The sequence below is a fragment of the Asterias amurensis genome, chromosome 4 (assembly GCF_032118995.1).
Source record: "Asterias amurensis chromosome 4, ASM3211899v1".
NCBI classification, from domain to species: Eukaryota; Metazoa; Echinodermata; class Asteroidea; order Forcipulatida; family Asteriidae; genus Asterias; species Asterias amurensis.
Genome location: NC_092651.1, coordinates 21982434 through 22007792, shown reverse-complemented (window position 1 = coordinate 22007792; position 25359 = coordinate 21982434). Strand labels below are relative to the sequence as shown.

The following is a 25359-nucleotide window of genomic DNA, read 5'->3' as shown; positions in this document are numbered from 1 at the left end:
CTGTTCTGCATCGTGTACCCTTCTTTGATTGATATCGACGTTACTTTCTAATCCAAAGGCAGTTTTTCCAGTTGCACTCGGGAAATGTCCATCTTTTGGGTTGTGTTACACGTAAAGAAGCTGAATAATATGTTAATATTGTTAAAGTGAAGGTGTAAACATTGCTTTGCTTGGAATTGATTCAATAGCTTGCGTGGTCTTAAGTTCAAACAGTAAGACGTTCTGTCAATAACTGTTTACATATTCTCCAGAATACTTTTAGTTAGGGGAAATGAAAGTAACTTTTAAAACAGTTTCTCTTTGACCTGCGTTATTTCAAGAGTGGAACAAATTGTCAACCCGACCCAAGGTATTTATATAACCTGTTGATGGTACAAGCCTTTTTCATGAAATATAGGTATTTTGTTTACTGAACACGTCCTTTATAGACGAGTATAAACTGCACGAATCTTGCATAATGGGTGGATATCTCAAAGAGTTAAGACTAGTTTAATCTGGAGTTAGGACGAGCCCTGCGTTTTTATAACTCCTAGGACTAGTCCTAAGTTAGGACTGTCTTTGTAAAATCGACCCTGCAGGTGATTTCATGAATCGCTAGGATTAATCCTATTTCGAGTTAGGATGAGTAACCCGTCCTAACTCTAGGATGGGCTCAATTCGTCCTTACGTCTTTTGCCACGAAACTTAACTCCTCCTAAAGTCCTAAGATTGATCCTAAGTAAGGAAGAGTTTGGTGAAATCGAAGACTGGTTCATTTCCACTGCACACATGAACTAAAACGGCATGCTTTACACCTTGAAGGAAAGTCATGCAAGAACATCATCTTCAAACTGAAAATGATATTTATGACAACAGTGCATATCTTAGACTCCTGCCATTACTTGTTCAGGTTGCTAGCGATGCATCCAGCTGCTTAACCACCGGCAGTAGACACCGGTAAAGACTCGCTCGCATACTGATCACATTCTCCTTCCCCTGGAGAGAATAGGACACTTAAGAAACAGCGGCAGAAACAGTCGCCATGTTTGTTCACGGAAATCCCTTACCGATATATCTACGTCATCAGCGGCTCATCTTCCTGGAAGAGAGTCAGTTGACAAGTGGTAATAATTAAGCCACAAAGATGTAAAGGCACTAGACACTGGTTATTACTCAAAATAATTGTTAGCATTGAAACGAGCATTGGAGAGTAGTTGAAAGTACAAAACATTGTGAGAAACTGCTCTCTCTCTGAAGTAACGTAGTTTTTGAGAAAGATGTATTCTTACTCAACTTATAAAATACTTTAGCTGAAGCCTTTTATTATGCATCTGCAAGCACATAACGTAATGCAACAGTGGTGTTTTATCTTTCATTATTCTCTTGCAAGATTTCACAGGTTTGTTATTTTATGCATATGTTGGCATACACCTAAGTGAGAGTATACTGGCCTTTGACAATTACTGAAGGTGTTTATGGTGTCGTTAAAGGGTCAAAATAACTAGGTTACTGTTTGGGACATTCTTGTTGTACCGCATACTAGATGTTTTCCGTGTATGCTTTTAGCATGGCGTGACTCCAAAATAGCGCTGTTGTAATTATCAACAATAATGTCTAGTACTTTATTTCGAGCTAGGCAAGCTGTTGTATCCAGATGTATTAATAATAGTTCATACTAGCGGGAAAACGTATGAAGTGCCGAGGCACTTGATTCCTGCATCGACAAATAAACCACCTTCAAGTTTCCATTAGACTTGATTCAAGTCCCATTCTCGTGTGAGAGGTCCCTATGAGAGAAATGCAGAGCAACACAAAACACTAGTTTTCTGGGGATGGCACGGGATTGGGACTTGAGTCAAGTCTAGGTTTCCGTGGGATTGTGATCAGACTAATAATTTGTCTTGACCTTAGTATTTCTCGCAAGGATTCCCAAAACAATGCGAACGATACAGACCCCTTCAATTGGCCGCCATCCATGGTGGAACGTGCAAACGTAAAGGCTAGCATTTGCTGAGAGATAGGTGCAGCGTGTTAACGCGTGCAACTTTCCATTTATTTTGTCATCAAAGACGGCGTCCAATGTCATATGTGTAATCCTTAGAGGTTGTTTAAGTTGTAACAATACAACTGGACCTTATCTTTTATATCTATTGTATTAGAGATCAATGACTCTTATGCACTGACGTCAACACACTTCTATATTTAGAGGTGAGTCAATAGACACGCGCAGCCGCGTCCGGACGGCGCACAGAATGGGTCAATGAGCAACCTTCTTTCGATCTCACGGCGAGGGCGCCCTACTCAAATGACGTCATGTGCATAAAGTTCAATAGTCCGCCCCATTTTGCCTAAGTGCAGCCGTGTTTGAGAGTGTGATTCATAGTTATGCAAGGGGTGTGTACAACAGTGTTTAATTGGGGTCGTGAATTAACCCCATCTGTCAGCATTTTGTAACAATAGTCAGTATACACTTAATAATTGCCATAGATAATCGAGTAGTGTGACACAATACTTGAACAACTCACTATTTGGTGAGAAGACATCTTTAAAACTCCCCGCACCAACACGCCTTAAGAATTCATACTGTAAATTATCCCTCCAAAACACTAATAAAACAACCCAAGGCCATAAGCTCGCATACAGGATATAAAAAAAACTTGTCTTATTTCAATAGTGCACTTTACACCAAGCACTTTAGCGAACGTTTGAAGTCCATAAGAGCGGCGACGCATCCCCGTGAGGGACATACAAAAATCATGAGGGGGAAAGAAGTGACAGGCACAAGAGAGTTTAGCATCACGCCTGGGTAAGACCCGAGATCGACCCCCACGTCGCTCTCAATCAACGCCTGCTATATTTATCCTCCTCCCTCCCAATACCTCCTCCTTAGAACACGTCTTGAAGACGGGTATATAAATGAGGAACTGTCAGATGATGCCCGAAATCGTTTGCAGCACGAGGGAATGAGATGGTGCAACTCCTTTATTTGAGTGATATGAATGAACTGTTCCAGTGGGGGCAATATTGTGCATAATTTATTATCCCAACTGTAACACTTCAGCAGACGACCATTGAAATATATATGCTGAATTGGGCGCCAAACAGATAAGACAGACAAGGGAGAACTTAAAGTATTTTTCTGGACATTATTTTTAACTATAATTGTATTGGACGATTGATATCATGTAGGTTGAACATTGTGCACACAAAATGGAATGTTTACAAAACAAAAACAGCTTTGTTTTGGTAGCATTGGTTAGATCGGATTGGCTTAAAGGCATTGGACACTATTGGTAATTACTCAAAATAATAATTAGCATAAACCTTACTTGGTAACTAGTAATGGGGAGAGGTTTGTAGTATAAAACATTGTAAGAAACGGCTCCCTCTGAAGTGGAGTACTTTTCGAGAAAGAAGTAATTTTCCCTAACTTGATTTCGAGACCTCAGATTTAGAACTTGAGGTGTCGAAATCAAGCATCTGAAAGCACACAACTTCGTGTGACAAGGGTGTTTTCTTCTTTCATTTTATCTCGCAACTTCGAATCGATGACCGATTGAGCTCAAATTTGCACAGGTTTGTTATTTTATGCATATGTTGAGGTACAGCAAGTGAGAAGATCGGTCTTTGACAATTACCAAAAGTGTCCAGTGTCTTACATAAAACCCTGACACGAAGGCAGTATAAGACATGTGTTATTAAAGATCAAAGTCACATTCGAGTTACCATAAATGTAAGGAATGCTTAAGTGACAAATGACATGCAGGTGTGCCTCTGTGCTACGTAATGATTACATATTGATTGCTTATTGCACACGGTGATACGTAATGATTACATATTGCACACTATGACTTTGACGAATAAGTGCCCATTATTATTACGAACTATCACTCTACTGACAAGGAAAGGGACCGTTCACGTTATGGTATCCTTTGTACGTGAACACGACAGTAACACAAAACCCGCCAACTATTGGTTCAGTATGTCATTAGTTTGTCATGTATACAGCTGTTGGTAGTTGTTGGCTCTAGCTGGAAAGGTGTATGGACAGTTTGATTTTGCTGAATAAAATGTTGCATAAAGATGTTGCATTTAGATTTGTATAGTGTTGGATTTATTGGTGTAGCCACACACGCGCCAATATCAGACTTGGCGTTTCATATACTCAGTGCATGCCTTCCAGATTTGTTCGTATTAAAAAGCTTTGGGTCATCCGTATAGCCATACATGCTCGAATATCAGACTTGACGTTTCATGTACTCTGTCTCCATGTCTAGATTTAGTAGTATTCTTCTCAATTACCGTAGTTCAGATGGCTGTGTGCCTCAACAAGAGGTTGGGAGGTAGGATTACGTAAAACAAGATTCTGTTTCGCAAAACTCAAGTTTTCTTTTTAAATCCTGGCATATTACAATAACTTATCATTTTTATTGCGTTGTGAAGGGAGGGGCATACAGCATTTGTTATGAGTATTGGACACTAGAAATCTGTTTGTTAGTTCAGCACTGATTTTTATACCGAATGTAGGGGACCTCAGAATGCACGGGGGGGGGGGGGGTAGATATCTCCACTAGTGATATCAACAAGGGGAGGTCATAGAGTTGATAGTGCAGCGCCGAACCAGCATCTTGTCTCGAGTAATGTATTTTTTGTTTTTACATTATATTACAATACTCACAATTGTATTGCGTTGTTTACGGAGGGTTGTATGGCATTTGTCATTAAAAGTTGGTACTGGAAATCTCCAGTGATTTTCGTACCGTACGAAATATCTCAGTGCTCAGGAGGAGAACTAGACATTTCCATCCATAGGTCATCTAAAAGTTGAAAGTGCACTTAGCCCCGAACCATCCTCTTGTCATTAGTTTATGTTTGTGTTTCCCTACCGGTATACCCTTCCTCTTTTCAATCGTATAGTTAAATCAGGCATATAGTCATTGGATGAAACAGTCACTGAATTAGTGCTGTCCTTGATAGGTACGAGATAAGCAACAGTAAGTTGAGTGATACAGAAAGGTATACCGCGACAAAACGTAAGACACGTCTGGTTGGATTGTAAATTAAAATTAGGCGATGAAAGTGACAGTCATTGAGGGTGTATGTTTACGTTAAGGTAAGGTAGATGGACTTGGAAGTGTAGATTCGTGGGAAGAATGTGCGACTAACCGAAGGCGATTACATTGTAGTAACGAATCTATACTTTTGAGTATAATCTCGGACTTGAACTTTCCCCCATCAAAGCCATTGGTTATGTAACAGTTTCAACTCATAGGATTCCTCAATAAAAAGTGTCGATTCGTAGCATGACTCATGTGAGCAATATTCATAATGCTAAACTATACTAAACTTATCATTTATTTGGTGTACGATCTTGAAGAGCACAACATGCGGACATAGAGAAGCCATCAGCATAGCTCTCAGTATTGCAGTCGGTCACGCATTCACATACCCTGAATTTGAGTGACGTCACAGAAAAAGTTTAAATATATATTACCATATAACTTGATGAGCAGCAAAAGTGTGTCTTCGTATAGAGTCAGAATCTTCAGTGTTTCGATGTGAGTTAAGTTTGAAGGTTGAAGCAACCGAAGAAAGACCGTACACTTAGGAATAGTTTCTTTACGTGTCAAATGAACGGGGAAATTGCATCATCACGTCACCTGAAAATCTATCTGGCAAAATGCGGTGATTTCTGGGTCGAGTTAGAAGTGGTTCGTGTTTTTAATTGACGTTTGGTAATGACTTAGTTTAAATTTAGATTCGTTTTTTGTGGAGTTCGGGTATAAATATTAATGTCATGAAGGTGGGCAGTGTGGTACCTGGATATGTTGTATGTATTGGTTCTTGTGGGATTATGTACTAAAACGCATTAAAATGTACGTGACTTTGGTGGGGATCGGGTACCTAGACGTGTTGCTCCCACCCCCCCCCCCCCTTGGAACTCCCTAATGACACTAATGTTTATAAAATTGGACCTCCTTACTAAACGCAATAATGCATGTATGGTATTAGATAAAGGTGGGCAGTGTGGTACCTAGACGTGTTGTATTACCTGGCTACTTTGAAACTCCCCCATAAAAACGTGGACAGGTCCGTTAGGGCCCGTCGTTACATTGACTTGGTCATTGGAATAGGACCAAACCGGACAAGTGTTGAGTCTTAAGCACATCAACAAACTACTCGATGGTCAGGGGAATTCAGTCATGATTTAAGAGGCTTTTGCTACGATGAACTTTTAACTGATTTAATCTATACAGTTCGCCTTTTAGGAATCCGACTAATGAATAAATTTAATTATTTTCGAGCCATTTCTTGCGTTACATGTTCAGTGAAATAAATAAAAAAACAGCAATGAGATAACCTGCTCAAGTCAGCGAGCATTATAGCTTCGATAGCGCGATTTAATCTCACAGACTGCGTGGCTCAATTTTCTGTTTATAAGGAAAAGGAATTATAAATACTCAGGTTTATAAATATCCTATACAACTTTGTTCTACTTTTAAATTGTTTTGGGTGAAGATTTGTGAACTTTGACCACAAAGTACACTTTTAACTGCACGTGTGAACACCCTTCATCCCCGGGTCATATTTAACCGAATTGCCGTGGTTCAAAATGGTCACAATAGGTTATTTTTTCCTGTATCCTTGGGCGAAGTATTCAATCCATTTTTATCCGGGTCACTGCGGCCTAGAGGATTGGAGAAGAACCATTTTTGATCCAATTTGGTCTTCAATTGGCTTATGAAGAGTGGTATTATTTAAGCATGTTTAATGGATTTGTCTGTCAGTGTGTTCTAGAATCTATACTCCGTACGTGTCAATCTATTTTTTTCTGGAGGAATTTGATTTTTGTTTATGGACTGAAGGGTTTTAAGACTTCTATAATGCCGGTATTTTGTATAAGCACGGAATTCTCAATGCATTTCCTATGTATGTACATTCCTTGTTTTGACCAAAGAATGATCAAGACCTGCTGACTTGGCTTTTCCCTAAAATTGTAAATTGAAGAAAGGTTTTTTGTCATATCCCTTTGATCCTTGGGAAACTTTGGCTATACTGTTTTCATCCCCCGATTTGTTTGAATATCAATTTAATAATTACACCCTATGAAAATAATAGCTAATGAAACAAAACAATTGGACCTAAGTAAAATTTTAAACAAAAATTTTAAGAGAATTGCGATAAATAAATAAACATGTAAAACAAAATAAAAAAATTATAATGTTTGTTATTGTCATTAAATAAATGTCCGTTGCTTGATGTCACATTACTAAGGTCTACAAAATGTATGGAAAGGTAATATCAATCACCTAGTGCGAAGCATCGGGCGTGTAAAACTGACTTGTATTTCCTTCCAATTGACCATTTAAACGTTATTTCTTGACATAATATTATCAGAGAAATAATCCAGTATTTGCTTTTTATTGATACAACAGAAATAAATGTGTTTATTGATTGATCGTAACAAACCCTTGGGTCGGTTCGAGTCCGGTTCGAGTCATATTAATATAAGTCTGAGTTTAGTCTCACTCAGCCTCCCTACTATTTATAAAGCAAGGCAAGAACCGAAGCAAACAACCCATGTGAACAATTGTGTTGATAAAGATGGCGATCCAGCCTCCAATATTTACCCACTCAAGGGTTAAAACGGCACAGTATTGTGTACAGCCACTTTAAAAGCCAGGCTTCAACCAGTAAGTCAAAATGGTCCAGCAAACAAAAGAAACCCATTTAAAACATCCAACCTACATCATTAACAAACAAACACAATTAAGTGACCATGGCCTAATTTTCTAGTGCAAAGAGCAAAAACTTGCCAAAACAGGTTTGATTACAAGTGAGAAAACCACACAGATACCATTACTTGTACCCGGTCATTTCGTGCTTAGTAAAACAAAATTGCTAAGCAGACTGCTCTATAAGGTTTTAAATGATACAGTATTGTGTACAGCCACTTTATAAGCCAAACCTCAACCAGTAGACCAAAATGGTCCAGCAAACAAAAGAAACCCACTTCAAACATTCAACCTATATCCTTCTAAAAAGAAAGAAAAAGAAAGAAAAAAAGTAAAAAAAAGTAGGTTACCAGCCAGAAAAAAACTATACAGTTACCATTATTTCGACAGGTGCCCGGTCATTTCTTGCTTAGTAAAAAAGAATTGCTAAGCAGAATTTTCTGCATAACAGATTTATGTAAACCCAATTTTATGGCACTGCTTGCTATGGAAATCTGTTCTTACGATCCATAGAATTATGTGTTTTACCGGACGCAGGAAGCACATCATTCCACAGTTTAAAGGCAGTGGACACTATTGGTAATTACTCAAAATAATTATTGGCATAAAACCTTATTTGGTAACAAGTAAAGGAGAGAGGTTGATGGTATAAAACATTGTGAGAAACGGCTCCCTCTGAAGAAATGTAGTTTTCGAGAAGGAAGTAATTTTCCACGAATTTGATTTCGAGACCTCAGATTTAGAACTTGAGGTCTCGAAATCAACCATCTAAACGCACACAACTTCGTGTGACAAGGGTTATTTTTCTTTCATTATTATCTCGCAACTTCGATGACCGATTGAGCTCAAATTTTCACAGGTTTGTTATTTTATGCATATGTTGAGATACACCAACTGTGAAGGCTAGTGTTTGACAATTACCAATAGTGTCCACTGCCTTTAAAGGAGATGCATTAAATTAGACCCATCCAATGTCATTAACCTACTGAGAGGGGCACCAGTTGCAATAATATAAACTTAACGGAGTTGTGGCTGCCAACCAGTTTCTGTTAAGCAAGCACTTTCTGTTCTTAACAAATTGTTATGCTTACGTCCAGGCTTTAAGAAATTTTGCCCATGCTTGAGGCGGTGAGGGAAAATATAGAGCAAGATCATGCAAGGAAAATACATCATGTTTGAAAAAGGGTTTTATTTAAATAGTGATCTAAAAGTTATTTGTGATACAAATCAATTAGCGGGTTGACATTTACCGCGATCCCCATTATATGGGTTATGAATTTAAGAAACCTGCATACTCAGAATATTGTTGTGATCGTTGTTTGTTTAAAGCCAGTGGCACTATTGGTAATTACTCAGAGTATGTATAAGCATGAAACCTTACTTGGTAAGAAGTAATGGGAAGCTGTTGATAGTATAAAAAATTAGGAGAAACGGCTCTCTCTGAAGTAGCGTATAGTTTTCGAGAAACAAGTAATTTTCCAAGATTTTGATTTCGAGACCTCCAAATTAGGTTTTGAGGTCTCGAAATCAAGCATCTGAAAGCACACAACTTCGTGTGACATGACTTTTTCTTTCTTTCAATATTATCTCGCAACTTTGACGACCAATTGAGCTCAAATTTCCACAGGTTTGTTATTTTATGCATAATATGTTGAGATACACCAAGTGAGGAGACTGGTGTTTGACAATAACCATTAGTGCCCAGTGTCTTTAAGCGAGTTGTGCACATCATATCTTTCAAATGCCAATGAAGCAACTGCGCCAGTCAATTGTAATATCTCCTTCGTGCAACCCGAGGGACAGATAAACCATTTAAATGTAATAAAATCATCTGTTGAGAAAATACAGGAGATATCCAGTGTGTCCGGCGTGTTGCGTTCACACGGTGAGTAGCGCGGGGAGGGGGTTGGTCAGGGACTCGTGTTGAAGCATACACCAAATTTAGTGGTGCGCTCTAAATCAAATTTATTAGTCCATAAACTGCAAGCAGCAAAATTATTTATGTTTAGATATGGCGTCATCATTGCTGAAACCTGTGCAATCTTGGGGAATCACAGTGTATTTTGCTCAGAGTGCTGGGCGAAACGTGTTAGTTCTGGGCAGGCCAGCACCGCCCACAATGGCTACAACACTTGCAGGGATTAGTAGCCAAGTACGACCTTTAAATTTTGATATTTAAATAATGTGCATATATTTCGAAAGGAAAATGTGGATCAAATCTATTATTTTTTCGGGTGGGGGGGGGGGGTAACCTCAAAAACACTATACTCTCTGCACGACCTTAAAGGGTCTATGTAATTTTGGTAGGACAAAAAACCAATGTCAACAGATTTACACTAAACTTACACAGTTTGAAGATAATGATAGTAGAAAGCTTCCCTGAAAATATTACCTGCTGAGGTGCTGTAGTTTTTGGGAAATGAGTAAAACAATGTCATGAAAATAATTTTCGTCTCATGAGACGAAAATTATTTTAATCATTTACAAACGTATTTTCATTACATTGTTTTACTCATTTCTCAAAAAGTACAGCACCTCGGTAAGTAATATTTGAAGGGAAGCTTTCCACTATCATTATCTTCAAACCCTGTAAGTTTAATGTAAATCTATGGACATTTTGAAAAGGTACCCAAATCCTTTAACAAAAAGAAACTTAGTTGGTGTATGTACAGCGCATGATGGTCTGCCAACCGCATGGTGATTCAAAATGGGCATTAAATATACATTACCTAGGACATTAACAGCAGCGGTCACCAAGTCATACGTCTTCATGTCATCGTACACCATACGAGTTAGGAAATGGCCATCTACCTCCACAGCTGCCTCTTTCCTGTAAGGTACGAAGTAGATATAAGAAAGGTTCGATTGAGACACACGTACTTGTAATCCATCAGATTCAAAGCTATGCCAGTAAAGTTAATGCACTATTTTGTTGATGTTATGGGGACCAGACTGTTTTTATTTCTACTCCACTGACATTTGTGTGATGACGTCATGTGATTGTGTAAGTCCGTGGATAAATCTTTAAACCTTTTCACATTTGGTTGTAAACTACTTATAGGGAGGTTTAGTTGCACGTTCCGCGTGAACGTGAACGTGAACGTGAACGTGAACGTCAGAAAATGTTGGCGTTAAAATCTCACGTTTTTAGCATACGTGAAGTTACCATTTTTCACGTCAGGTACGTACGTGCCTGCAGACGTCATATTACATGAGCATGCAATAAGCCGAAAGTGGCGACGTCACCCAGAAAAAACACAATTTGTTGACGTTAACGTTCACGTTACTCGCGTAACGTGCAGCTAAACCTCGCTAATATCATATTTTGATACAGCTCGTTTGTCGATGGATCATAGTGACCTGATGATTTAAAACAATCACTGGATTGGGTCAAACATTACCTTTGCTATGCGCATGCGTCTCGCAAGGTGAGAACGGGCAAGAAAGCAGGGCAGAAGGTTGAACTATTTTTGACTGGCAGTTTTTCTATTAGTGAATCATACATGTATTTTGGTAACAATGTTGACTTAGCAGTTCAATGGTGGTCTCTGCATTGATTAAGTGTTCAATCAAGGACCCCATTCAATTCTGTACAATAATCTACTCAGCGCTCTCTTCAAAGGCCTAAAAGTAGTAGTCAGGCGTGTAAATACTGATCTTTTATAAACACAATGCGAGGATCATGATATCAAGGCATCGTCATAAATTTAGACTCTATTCAAGTCGTTTCTTAAGCACCGAATAATGAAGTGAAATGTCAAGGGCATTAAATTACTGCCGTGCGTCTGAACCTCACGGACTCAAATGTTTGCACTGTCAAGTGACGATTGTCTGCACTAGTAACTTAAAACTGACTGCCATGGAATTGTTATTATGTTATGTATTTATATTAATACAAGTTTAAAATGTTGATGTTTGTGTGTAATTTAAAATATGCAGTTTTTATACAAAAAATACAAGAGTAAGATTTTGTAATATAGTCAAGGAGATATCGTGAAAGGTGCAGGGTTTAGATGTTTGTTCCTGACCCGATGTAACCCAACAAAATTGCTGAAAGGCAAATTGGAATTCAAACGAGTATAGGCCAGAATAAACCCCCGGTTTAATCACTTGACCCTCTTTCCTAATAAAAGGTCATTCCAATATCTCGTGGTGTGATTGTAAATGTAGATGAACTTTGTTTTGTACTCTACTCGACCCCCCCCCCTTCCCCCAAGAGCTCTAATTATAATTGCAGCAGTCTGGCGCTCTGTTTACACATTATTCCAGTAGTGCATCTTGGTTGAGCTGTTATGAATGCCAGTCCAGTCTATAGCATAGCACAGCGTCTGGTGATTGAGGTAGACTTGATTAGTCCGCATCTATGATGACGCTCTCCTTGGGTAATATCTTGGCATTGATTGAAAACCCCGGGAGTCTTATAGAGAGAAGGGGACGGGGACTTCTTCTTCCTCTTCTTCTTCGTCTTCTTCTTCCTGTGGTGCAAATCTTCAGGTGTGTATGATGGATGGATGTGCTCATCGATAAAGAACTCACTGTGGAGTTGTGATGATGGGGAAACGCCGCGGCGTGACTCAGTGCGACGGGCTGTGAATACGCGTCATGTCATGGTTCGGGTAGCCCAGAGGCTACTGCGCTTTGCACACAAATCTCTAAAGAGCATGCCAACTGTCTCTTTCTCTGGATTTGCAGAAGAAAATCAAACAATCTTTATATGATCTATTGAGAACTATTGAAAATATCCCAGATTATGGCATTCTCCTGAAGACCACAAGAGCATACTGATCGAAATGTCGAGTCGTTCTCCACCAGTTCTTTTCAGAACCATCACTATTCATAAAGAGATATTAAAATTGTGTGTTATACTACCACAGACCTCTCTCAGTGATAATGGACAGGTGTTTCCCGTTGTGTTGATGCAACTCTAGATATCCATTGATTGTTGTACATTATCTCCATGATTGTCTTTGCGGTATCTCCTTAATTGTTTTGCAAAATCTCCGAAATCGTTATGCCAAAATATCGCTCGCTGACTGCAAACTGCTAATGTTTTCAGCTCTGCTCCATAGTCACAGAAATGTTTTCTCGAAGCAGGTTAGCAGACGCGGTAGCATAGTATGATTTTAGTTGATTTAGGTTTTATTTAGGGATTCCGTGTAAAGCACCATTCAATAAGCACCCACCTTCTGATTATGTTCATTCTGTTCAGTTTTGCTTGTCATGGGTTTCTTACGTTTGCACTTCATATCACAACGGATGATTGCTTCCGAACGGAAGACCATTCTTCCAGTTGGCTGGAGAGAGTTTCTTGTAAATTTGTCTTGAATTAGCATATTCCCCCTCCAGGGGGTACTTGATATGGCACCCGTGACTTCTAATTGCTGCTCTATCTACAATGTTTGCAGACAATATAAACTAAGGATACATCTAATAATAATTGCTCTAATATGACGCCACAAATATGCTAATGAATATGCATGATCCTTGGAATGTGCATCAAAAGCTTACATTGGTGGCCCGCTAGTTTTTGTTTTACACGACTTTCCCGAAGACGATGTTTTGATGGTTGATTTCTTGCACACCCCTTTAAAGACATTGGACACTATTGATAATTGTCAAAGACGAGTCATTTGGTGTATCTCAACATAATATATGCATACCAAATTTGAGCTCAATCGGTCGTCGAAGTTGCGAGAATATTAACGAAAGAAAAAAAAGACCCTTGTCGCACCATTGTCACACGAAGTTGTGTGCTTTCAGATGCTTAATTTCGAGACCTCATATTCTAAATCGGAGGTCTCGAAATCAAATTCGTGGAAAGTTACTTCTTTCTCAAAAAATAAGTCACTTCAGATGGGCTGTTTCTCACAATGTTTTATACTATCAACCTCTCCCCATTACTCGTCACCAAGTAAGGTTTTATGATTATAATTATTTTTAGTGATTACCAATAGTGTCCACTGCCTTTAAAGGTGCCCTGGTGACACAGCTTGTTAAGTAAGGAAGCAGTTGACCAGATCTGTCCCCGGTCCTGTACTTCGGGGAAGCTCTCTAGCATACTCTAACATCCTTGTTATACAATTTACATACCAATTTGACCACTTGAAACATGTGTATTGATTGCCCACTCTGTAAGTTGCTATTCGATATTTCACCAGGCACCAACCGTATCATTCAATAACATAGCATTTCTGGCAAAGTCCCGTTTGCTCCTTTTATGAACGAAAACACCACAGCAACAAATTAGTATGTTAATAACAAATCAAAATTCCTGCAGCCTTTAAAAATGGTTCATATTAATTACACACCGCTGCATGCCTTTTGCTATACGAAGCTCTCCTATCGGCAATACATGTAGATTTATTGCTGAGGATACATTACACATCACTGAGACGGGGGGGGGGGGGCAGGTATTTGTAGCTAAGACCATGCTAAGAGTACCCGGGGGTTTGTTAATAATTACCGGGTAAAAGCTAAGTCTTACGCGGCGTAGCTCATGCTCTCTCGGTTTCCGCTTCTCCCCTACTCGCTCTCTCTCTCTCTAGCTCGGCGAGTAGCTTTGAGAATTCTCCACGGCATATTACTGGACAAACCAGTTCGCTAGCCCCCCTGAAGGCACAGCATTAAGAAAGACGACGGGCATTAAGAAAATTAATTTATATGTTTGGTGTCTCTGAGAATCGAGCAAAAACAAATCACGGATAGCGAAGATGATCATTTGGGTTTACTTTCTTGAGATGACCTGCGGTGTAGCGGTGCGATAGGCCATTATTTTTTTTCTCTCCTTGTAATGTAGTTATTTTGTAACCTTACATTTGCCTGGACATTCAGTGCATTGGTTAATGGGTATTAAAACATCAGTCGCAGTGTGGAATAGTTTATTTGACTTTGTGATGGATGGATGGTGATTTGTCTGTCGCGATAAAAGGAAGAGACAGATATAGGCAGGCAAAGTGATCAGCGTTAGCCAAAATATATATTGTTTTAAGAGGAAATATGCATAAGGAAGGAGAAAGCACAAAAAGATGTATGTAGACCCAAAACATTCATGAAATTCAGGATGTAATATTACATAAGTCATAGCTAAATGAGACGGTTCTAGGTTAATTCGTTAGTGTGTGGGAACACCAGTTTGTCTCAACGCTCTATAATAACAAAAAAACGTATTCGCAAATCGATTCCTCTGCTTCAATGCAACTCCTTTATCCAAACCTTGTATAATATTGAAAGCATTTCCCCATCAGCCCCTTAGACCATCTGAGACAAAGTAAAACTAAAAAAATACTTCCTCTTAAAGATGTAAATTTGTGTAAAAATAGAAGCTCCCGTCGGATGACCATATATATACAAGTATCAATCTCAAATGGGTTTTGTGCCGACCCCGTAGAGTACTAGGAGCGCTCTGCACCCCACTGAGGATGAGTCCCTTGATGGGGAGGTGCCCCGAGGGGCGTGTAGCACTCACCGCTGGTATGCCGCAGTTCAGCACGTTCAGAATCCTCGCGGCTCTTTCCTACGATTTACTTAAACTTACACATTCATAAACAGCGGGGGGTTTACCTTTTACGGCAAGATTCTGCGCTAGAGACACAAGTGTAGGGCGAACACAAACAAAAAAATCGTAAGATAAGTGCACATATACTTCAATAAAAATTTGAACATTTGAAGTTTTTTAATGCAACCTGAGAATTCTCTAAGTGGTGTTTTGTGTACGTTTGTTGAGCTGGAAAATTGACGAAGAAGTCGTTTGTCACGTAATGTCAGAAAAACACCGAGGGGACAGAGATTTAATATTACAAATATTATAAAACAAGAAGCTGTCAGCGAGTTGACATTTTGTAACAAAACATCTTTAGGATACTTGTCATAAAATAGTGCAGAACATTGGAAACTTTCTGGTTCCCAATGCTGTGATATCACTACATCATAAGCTAATTTTAGGTAATGGTGGGCACAATTATAATGACACTATTAGGTTTGGGTAAATGTTTCTGTATACACCATAACCAAACAATACACGATCCTGTGTGCCCCATAAAAATGCTAAGTATCTGTCCTCACCATGTAGGTGATACGCCACCATCGACTCCGTTTTTTCATGGAGTCAACTTTTCGATTACTATCAATATGTAGCTGTTTAAGGCTGTTTAAGAGGAGAGTCGTAAACAGTTTTAGCTTCAACCAGTTTTTAATTTCAAATGTGAAGGTAAAATTAGTACCATCTCCTCTTTGACGAAACGTGTTGTGGGATGTTTTTTTTTTTTTTTTTTTTTTTTGGGGGGGGGGGAGAATAATAACCTTATTCAGAAAGAGAATAAACAAAGTTGTGTAAATGATTTGTATAAACTCGGATTACACTTCCCCTTTAAATGCAGCTTCTGTTATTAGCAGTGTGATGCTATTTTGGCAACCGCCCAGGTATGTTGTCAATTTCGTTACTACGCGTGTAACAGTCTTAAGATGCGTGGTGGCATCTCAAGAAGTTGATGCATGGCACGTTGATACCTCTCAGCTGGTAGTCTCCCTGTCGAGAAGTGTGCTGACCTTTTCAAGTCAGGTGAAGGTTGGCGCGTCATCAAGGTCACGTGACAGCTGAAGATATAATATTTTATCTCTTTGTGCTTTATATGCCATAGCTGAAATGCCTGCAGCTATTTGTATCAAATCGATACAGGGGATGGGAGACCTCATTTTATAAGCAATTTTTTTACTGCCTTTTATGAAGTTTCCCATACTGCAGAAATGTGGAAATTAAATAAGTGAGACTGGCATTTAAGGTCATGTGTGGTATTGGTAATTACTCCAAATGATTGTTAGCTTTAAGTCTAACTTGGTAAGAAGCAATGGAGAGCTGTTGATAGTTTAACATTTTGTAAGAAACGGCTCCCCCTGAAGTGAAATAAGGGTACTTTTTCTTTATTATTTTCTTGCTACCTCGATGACCAACTGGGACCAAATTTTCACAAAGTTGTTATGTTATGTATATGTTGGGATACACCATGTGAGAATAATAGTCTTTGAAAATCACAAATTGTGTTTAGTTCCTTAAAGGAATGGACGCGGTGTATCTCAACATATTCATAAAATAACAAACCTGTGAAAATTTGAGCTCAATTGGTCGTCGAAGTTGCGAGATAATAATGAAAGAAAAAAACACCCTTGTCTCACGAAGTTGTGTGCGTTCAGATGATTGATTTCGATACCTCAAATTCTAAATCTGAGGTATCGAAATCAAATTCGTGGAAAATTACTCCTTTTTCAAAAACTACGTTACTTCAGAGGCAGCCGTTTCTGTTTTATACTAACAACAGCTCCCCATTACTCGTTACCAAGTAAGGTTTTATGCTAATAATTATTTTGAGAAATTACCAATAGTGTCCACTGCCTTTAAAGGTTATGTGTGTTTAGTAAGCTCTTTGGCCTCATGTCAGAATCCACGTTTATCTTATGGGTGCATCCCCTTTAACTTTGTATAAGTGCGGTTATAACACCATTGTGATCTAAAATTTGTAACTGGTCTTATGCAAAGGATGTGAAAGTTATGAAGTCATTGTGTAACTGTCTTTACCGTTTCAAAAGGGGCGTTATTCATGTATTCCAGTACTCTAGTTTGACTAGTTACTCTGTCGGCATCAACATGGGCCTCTCTGTGATTGATTCAGGCACGATGAAGTCTGACCTCCTTCTTCGTGTATTATTAATACAAAGGTTTCCGGGTACCGTATGAGTCCCTTTGATCTCTTCACTGAACCGTTGGTAATCACACGAGCAAACTGAATACCAATCGTGGATATTGTGACTCTTATGAGGAATGACCCTACTAAAGATGGTGATTGCTTGCGACGCATCGGTGAACGGATCACAGTGGCAATGCATTGGACTGCTATAACCAGTTCAACATACTCTCCAGCATTATCTGTTCACTCTAAAAGCAACCAGGTCACAACCAGGTCAGAAGTGACCTGGATTTCGGGCCTGACCCGTTTCCGGATTAACCTGACCCGGAAAAGTGTCGTGTTGACCCAGAAATGGGTCAGCTTGACTCACAAAAGAAGTAAAGATGTGAATTTATTCGGATTCTGCGGCAGTTTGCATCCCTGGCTTTTCACAGCCAACACTCCATCAAAAGAGATAAATTTTACCTGGTTGTATACCCGCAAGTCTACTGTATTACTCATAGTTTATTATGTTCCTTTACAACATGCAAAGCTTCAAACATCACTGACTGACATTAATGTTCGCAGCGCCATTTCAACCTTTTGTAAACTAATTTCAATCCCAACCATGTGGAAAGGATATCCATCGCTATTCAAAACATGTTTGAAATTAAATACAGCTAATAATGTATATCACATCTGACTAACTAGTTTATCACATTTAAGCAATTCTGGATGTTCCATTACAGGAGGCCATTCCTCACATGATGACACCCTCATTCACGCTGTTATTATTATATGACAAACTTGCTCTTCGTATTTTTTAGTTAAGACACTGGACACTATCTTGTCAAAGACCAGTCTTCTAACAAGGTGTATCATCAACATATGCATAAAATAACAAACCTGTGAAAATTTGAGCTCAATCGGTCGTCGAAGTTGCGAGATATTAATGAAAGAAAAAACACCCTTGGCGCACTTTGGTCACAATAAGTTGTGTGCTTTCAGATGCTTGATTTCGAAACCTCAAATTCTAAATCTGAGGTCTCGAAATCAAATTCGTGGAAAAATACTTCTTTCTCGAAAACTATGGCACTTCAGAATGTTGTACACTATCAACCTCTCCCCATATACGTATAATCAAGAAAGGTTTTATGATAATAATTATTTTGAGTAATTACCAATAGTGTCCACTGCCTTTAACCATGTATTGATAAGTTTCGATTCAAGAAACGGTGCATAAATATGTATGTATGGCAATCAAATAAATAAATGAATAAACAAACAAACAAACAAACAAACAAACAAACAAACAAACAAACAAACAAACAAAAAGACTTTGCAGTGTTGTAAACGTGGGATGAGTACATACTCTTGCCCTTTTGACTTCCAATTTTGAATGAGCACACTATATACAAAGCACATTTTATGAAGCCATTGGTCAATAATTATCAACAAGAAAAATACATTTGTTTTATCTTGAAATTAAATCACTCTACTGAAAACATTTAATTGATAACGGACCACTCTTCAACATTTTTGCCAATAAACTTCAGAACGTACTGCATGATGCTAAACGTTGAGACGTTAATAACTGGTTCTTTTTCAGAACCAACCTTTCTCAAATAAGATATTCACATGGTGTTACCACAAAACTATCTTAGTTAACCAATGAAATTCAACACCCGAATGAGGTTTAGGGAGGACTCAAACTGACAAATTCCATCGCGGTGTCCAGTCTCACTTATTGACAGACGACACGGCTTTAAAACAAAAAAGTTATTTTAAGAGATGTTCCAATGGTTTAGATTTATACATGGAATGTGCCTCGTTTGTAGTTCCAATTTATTCAAACCTATTTTCAGCACATGTCACGTTTATACTGAACACTACATGCCACCTAATGAAAACACACCACACTCTGCTAAATCATCCACAGCACCTCATTTTCCTCGCTGTCAAATAAGATTGAGTAGTGGATGTAAAGAAGATACGAGTGCCACAAGTCATCCCCTATAAAATTTAAAGGCACTAGACACTATTGGTAGTTACTCACAATAAGTGTCATCTTGAAAACTTACTTGGTAACGAGCAATGGAGAGTTGTTGATGGTAAAAAACATTGTGAGAAACGGCTCCCTCTGATGTAGCATAGTTTTTGAGAAAGAGGTAATTTCTCACTAAACTAATTTTCTTTCGTTATTCTTTTCCAACCTCGATGACCATTTACGTAAAAATGTTCACAGATTTGTTATTTTATGCGTGTGATGTTGGGATACACCAAGTGAGAATACTGGTCTTTAAGTGTTAGCATACTAAACTTACTTGGTAACAAGCAATGGAGAGCTGTATAAAACATTTTGAGAAACGGGTACCTCTGAAGTAACTATAGTTTTTGAGACAGGGGTAATTTCTCTCTCAAATAATTTTTCTTTCATTAATCTCTTGCAACTTCGGTTACCAATTGAGTCAAAATGTTCACAGATTTGTTGTTTCATGGATGTTATGTTTGGATACACCAAGTGAGAACACTGGTCTTTTACAATTACCAAAGGTGTCCAGTACCTTTAAGCCAACAGAGATGCTTCCATTGCTGTCAGGCGAGGAAAATGGTATACCAAATAGCAATGAAGAAGAACCAGTCAATATGAGCTCATCCGATCATGTGGAAATAGAACACACAAATGATAAAGAGTGCGATCATACACGTTCAATCTCCTTCAATGTCTCCAACCCTCTCAACTTCATCATGACGTGTGCACAAACGTCAATATCCACCCAAACAAAACTAGGTCCCCCATTGCTGGTAACGGAACGAAAGATGATCTCAGTCCGCACTACCATCTACCGTCGAGCTTTGACGTACATTAGAGCCGGGTTCCAGTTTGAAACACAAAAACATAAACAGAAACCCAGGAATTCGCTTCTTTTTACTTCTGACCTTAAACTATCTTATGATGACAGATTGAAATCCCGGTGTCATCAATTTCCATTGATGGGTCTGGCATGTGGCTGGCTTGGCTGGCCGCGTCCGGGATTTCTCACTGGGGCTTGCTTTTTTGATTAAGGGATATATTCTTGGACGGTGGGACCTGATGTCCGTGATTATGAAGGGATCGATTGAACAACTACGCGAAGGAAATGAATACAACGGTAACTTCGTTAAAAGTCGTTTTATTTATTTAGGCTGGAATGGCGCGTGGTGACCTTGTACTTGATGTAATTAAATGCTCGGGAGAAAGTAATCAGGACTTTACAAGGGAAAATAATTTAGATTGAAACAATCATAATTTACACGAGTATAAATCTGTGGCCTTCTTTTTTGTGCGTGAAAAAGACAATGAAAATTGACAACTACACAGTCAATGCCGGCTGTTATACGTAAACGTTAATGGGGTATTCAGGTTCAAATCACAATGTGTTCTAGCTGTGCCTTTCCCATTTACTTTTATTCCACCCGACTGCTTCTGTTTGCACAAATTTTCTTGTAAGTTTGTGTTGTGTTGTTGAATAGGAAAAAATCTGCTGCTATGGTCAAACGTGAAGCCAATAACAAATTCTACATTTTACACTACAGATAATGGTTTGTTTTGTTGCATTAACACGCGTTATCTACGTGTGGATCAACATTGGAACACGATTAGACAGTTCGCGCGAGAGCAGTGATCTCGCGAGAGCACTATCTCAGCGCGTGGGGGCCGATTTAACGACTTGTCCACAAGTCTAGAACAAGTTCAGTTCCTGTCTAATGTCAATAGTGTTTTTAACTACCGAGAACTGTATTATCACGTATTATTATCACGAGAAAATTATCACGTTGTCTGTATAACAGATTAAACTCGAGTTTAAACACCTTCTGCTTTTACGTTAGCGCTAATGACATTGACAATAACGTCTGTGTCACCTTTTTCGTAAATGCCAATGACAGTGTCGGATGTGTCAACGCTAATAGATATGACAATAACGTCTGTGTCGACAGTTAAAACTGTGACAATATTACGTTGTGCCAACGCTTATTACTGTTTGTAACGTGTAAGCTGTGTCAATTGTGTAAGCGCTAATGACAGTGACAATAACGAATGACAAACAACTTCTTTGTCAGCGCTAATTACTGAACGCTAATGACACTGACGGTAAGGTGTGTTTAGATGCTAATGACTAGTAACGTTTGTGTGTTAACGCTTAGAACTGTGACAGTAATGTATGTATTAACGATATAGTAACAGTGACCTCAACGTCTATGTAATCCGTTTTAACAGTGACAATATTCCACACCAAGTTTTAGTTTCAAACTCAGTTAAAGGTCAATTTGAGCAAGATTTGCAAGTAGTTTCACACATTGATAAATTCAATCAAACAAAGCAGGGTTCATGATTAGATAGATTTACATGTAACACCTCAATACTTGTCCAGACAACTTAGATATATTCAGCTTACTATACACAGACTAAATTATTGAGTATGTCTGTTATTCATCTTAGAGGAGCCACTGTCTAGAAATGAATATGGTGTTGGGCCGTCAAGTATTTACATCTGAAATACCATCGCCATAAATAAGTCATCCATAGGAAATAAACACTCATCAATGGCTTCTTATCACACGGTATTTGTTTTTGTCTGCAGTCGGGAATTACCATAGCAAAGTTTACGGTGGCGGTTTATTTGGGGTAATTAGTCGCATTGTGGCGCTTATCGAAACTGCGGGCTTTGGCTTGATGGGCTCTGGCTTTTGGATACATCAGTTCAATGAAAACGTGTGATTTCATGTGAGTTTCAACGGTCAGGTAGAGCCTGCATAAGCTAAATGCCGACGTTTTGAGAGGGCTTGTGATTCAAGCTGGAGCATCCTGTCTCGTACCCTGACTGCTGAAATTAGTGTGTTTTGGGATTCTGATTTGTGACCCGACTGTTTTTTTTTCTTGAGTAGTTTGATTGAACAATTGATTAGCACGGAGGAAGAACAAAGTGGCAGAACAACAAATACGACCAGTAACATTTCGGTGTCTCTAAAAAATGTATAAACTAGAGATATTCAATTTGATTCAATGTGATTCAATTCCACTTAATTCAATTCAAGTCAATTATCAATGAGAACTGATCAGTACATACAAAATCTAAAGCGCATTATATAAGTATACGCAATTATGTTAGAGCAAATAATAAACGATTAAAAATAAGAATTAAATATGTGAAAGAGAGGAGAGAGCATGATGCTGTTAGGGTAAGCCGACGCTTGGAGTAAGCCGAGGCTTGGAGTAAGCCGAGGCGTGTATAATTTAGCATATTATACAGACAAACAAACAGCGAAGAAGAAACAAGGACAAGACAGACAAAATTAACAACGACATTACAATATGCTGTAGATAAACAAAAAACATTTCGTTAAAAAAAAAATAACTGTGGAAATTCCAACTTTCAAAATTAATTCAACCTGAAAATTCACACGCTTCAAGATATTCACAAAATTATTAAATTGTGACGTAATAGTGTTTTACGTTTTAATAAATTTGTTGCTCAGCAAACGAACACACGTTGAAACCCAACTGAACTTGGTCAGCTTGTACTCCAATGAGCAAACTTGTAGATTGTTGAAACAATTAGAAATCTGAACCTTTATTTTACATAGAAAATGCATACATGAAATCAATTTAAGGCCAAGGAGAGCCAGTGAAAGTTCCGTCTAGATTGTTGAGCTTATTGTATTGAGATGTATTTGGATAGGCTAAGTGGGTTGATGGGCAAGTCAGGAATGTGGGTTTAAGGTAAACATAGAAACCATCCAAACATTGATACCATTCACTAAAACCATTTTAGTTTTGATTGTAATGTTTTACTCATATGTTTAATTAATTAATTTTAAGTTGCTGTTCTCCTCCCTATAGGAGTGTACAGTACTTCTCCCTCTCAGTTTTTCTGTGTAAGATTTAGGCAATTTTAAATAGTAATGTAATGTTTTACTCCAAATTTTTAACTATGTAACTGTTCATGTAGTTCTGCTGCTGGCAGCGAATTGAATAGAATTTTAATAAACCATTGAATGAATAGGGACATGTGAATACATTAAAGGTATTTATTCATAATTATTTGGTAAGGGTAAAACACGTCTTTGTTTAATTTGAGTCTGAAAGCTTACTGATTATGAAGCTCATACTAGAACTATTATAAGTGACAGATTTCTCTCTAAAACGAAATCGCATCCGGGAGAAACAAACGCAACACGTGATTGTTACAACCAAGGTTATTAACGTTATTAACGTTATTTGTTGATGATGAAAACTTCAATGGTTTTCGCTTCTGACCCACGGAATGGTTTCAGCCCATTTTTTCACAGGTTTATTTCATGAATATTATGGTTGATCGCACAACATTGTATACGACTATTTTGTCGGCTATAACGATGCTGTTTAAAGACACTGGACACAACTGGTAATTACTACAAAACAAATATTGGCATTATTTTTGAACGAGCAACGGAGAGCTGTTGATAGTATAAAACTTGGTGAGAAACTGCTCCCTCTGAAGTAACTTAGTTTTTTAGAGAAAGAGGCAATTTTTCATTGAAATATTTGAATCTGATAAAATACTTCGGTCCTGTTGCCTTTTAAGGCACATAAAAGCACACCAATTTGTGCAGCAAGGGTTCTGTTTTTTGAGTCCAAATTGTATCCCATATGTTAGGATAAACCAAATGAGAATTTGGTGTTTGACAATTACAAAGGTGTTCAGTGTCTTTAAAGGGATGCTGCAGTGAATTCAAATAAAACAGTTAACTTTGCTGTCATTTATTTCTGATAATGTATTGAACATCAATAAAATGTGTTTTGTTTATTCCCGACATATCTGACATGCGTTATTAGCGAATAAGTCATGCCCCCCCTTTGTGGATTGTTACCGCCCCCTACCATCGACGTCACGTCGGGAATTCAAACATAATGATCGTCGGCAAAAAGAGTCTGGTCCCTAACTACACACGCCTAGGTACCAGGCCACACAGTGCACACGTCTCTGTATGCACCCAGCCAGGGGGCCCGGCGGCTCGAGTTACCGACATGACGTCACGTTTAGGCAAATGAAGGCTCCCTTTTAGGGGCGGGGTGGGTTCCCCTAAAACTATTTTTAAAATACTTGCGCATTTATTACAACAAAAATATATATATATATATTTCAGATTTAAAAAGTCATGTTTAATCGTTTAAATGAATACAAAAAAAACTGCAGCCACCCTTTAATGCTATGCAGTTCCTACCGCCTGCCATGATGGTATCAACATCATGGGGTCTAGAACACTAAAATGTAACGCAGAGAAGTTATTCATGATTGCTATCAAATCAGAAATCGCAGGATCGGTTTCCCTTTGGCAGATGGAAGGGAGATTGTTTCTCCTTTTTAATATTTACATTGGGTCATGCGGTGAAGAGGATATATAAAAATGCCACCTGATACTTATCGATTCAGTGCAATAGAGGAACAATTTCGAGGAGAAAAAAGAGGATTGAGTTTTATTTATTAGAAAGCAAGGATTGTGTTCTCAATAATGTGGTAACGTATACTACTGAGGTTGTCAAAATACGTAGCTGATTGATTTTGTACGAAAGGTAAAGTGGTCTGTTGTTTACGAAAATAGTTTGTTTTGACGTTGTGTGGGAAATTATCAGACTCTCATGGAAGAAGTAAACAACAATTTGCTTCTTTTATTCAGAGCGAAGGCTGCCGTTGTTTGGATTTATTGAACCAAGATGATGTTCTGTTGACTTAAAAAAAAAAAAAATCTATGGACACTCTGTTTTGTATCCGTGCGAATTGTTTTCAGCCATTGTGTTATTTATTGCCGATTACCTCGCTCACCCTTCCGTTGGAAGGATCTTCCGCCTGCGATTATTTGTTAATGAAAAAAAAAAAAAATGCAGAGGAGGAAAACATCCGAACATTACCGTACCATATGGCAATCATCTCAGTGTTAGAATCAGCCTATATTTAGACACCACTGAG

The 25359-nt window shown here is 38.4% G+C and overlaps 1 protein-coding gene across 1 annotated transcript in view; it reads right to left on the bottom strand.

Annotated features, from left to right (window-relative positions):
* Positions 1 to 25359, bottom strand: part of LOC139936013 (guanylate cyclase soluble subunit beta-1-like) — a 62314-nt gene that overhangs the window by 25410 nt on the left and 11545 nt on the right. The window contains exon 3 of the mRNA XM_071930711.1: positions 10445 to 10545. Within this exon, the coding sequence (XP_071786812.1) occupies positions 10445 to 10545 (101 nt within the window). The remainder of the gene's footprint in view (positions 1 to 10444; positions 10546 to 25359) is intronic.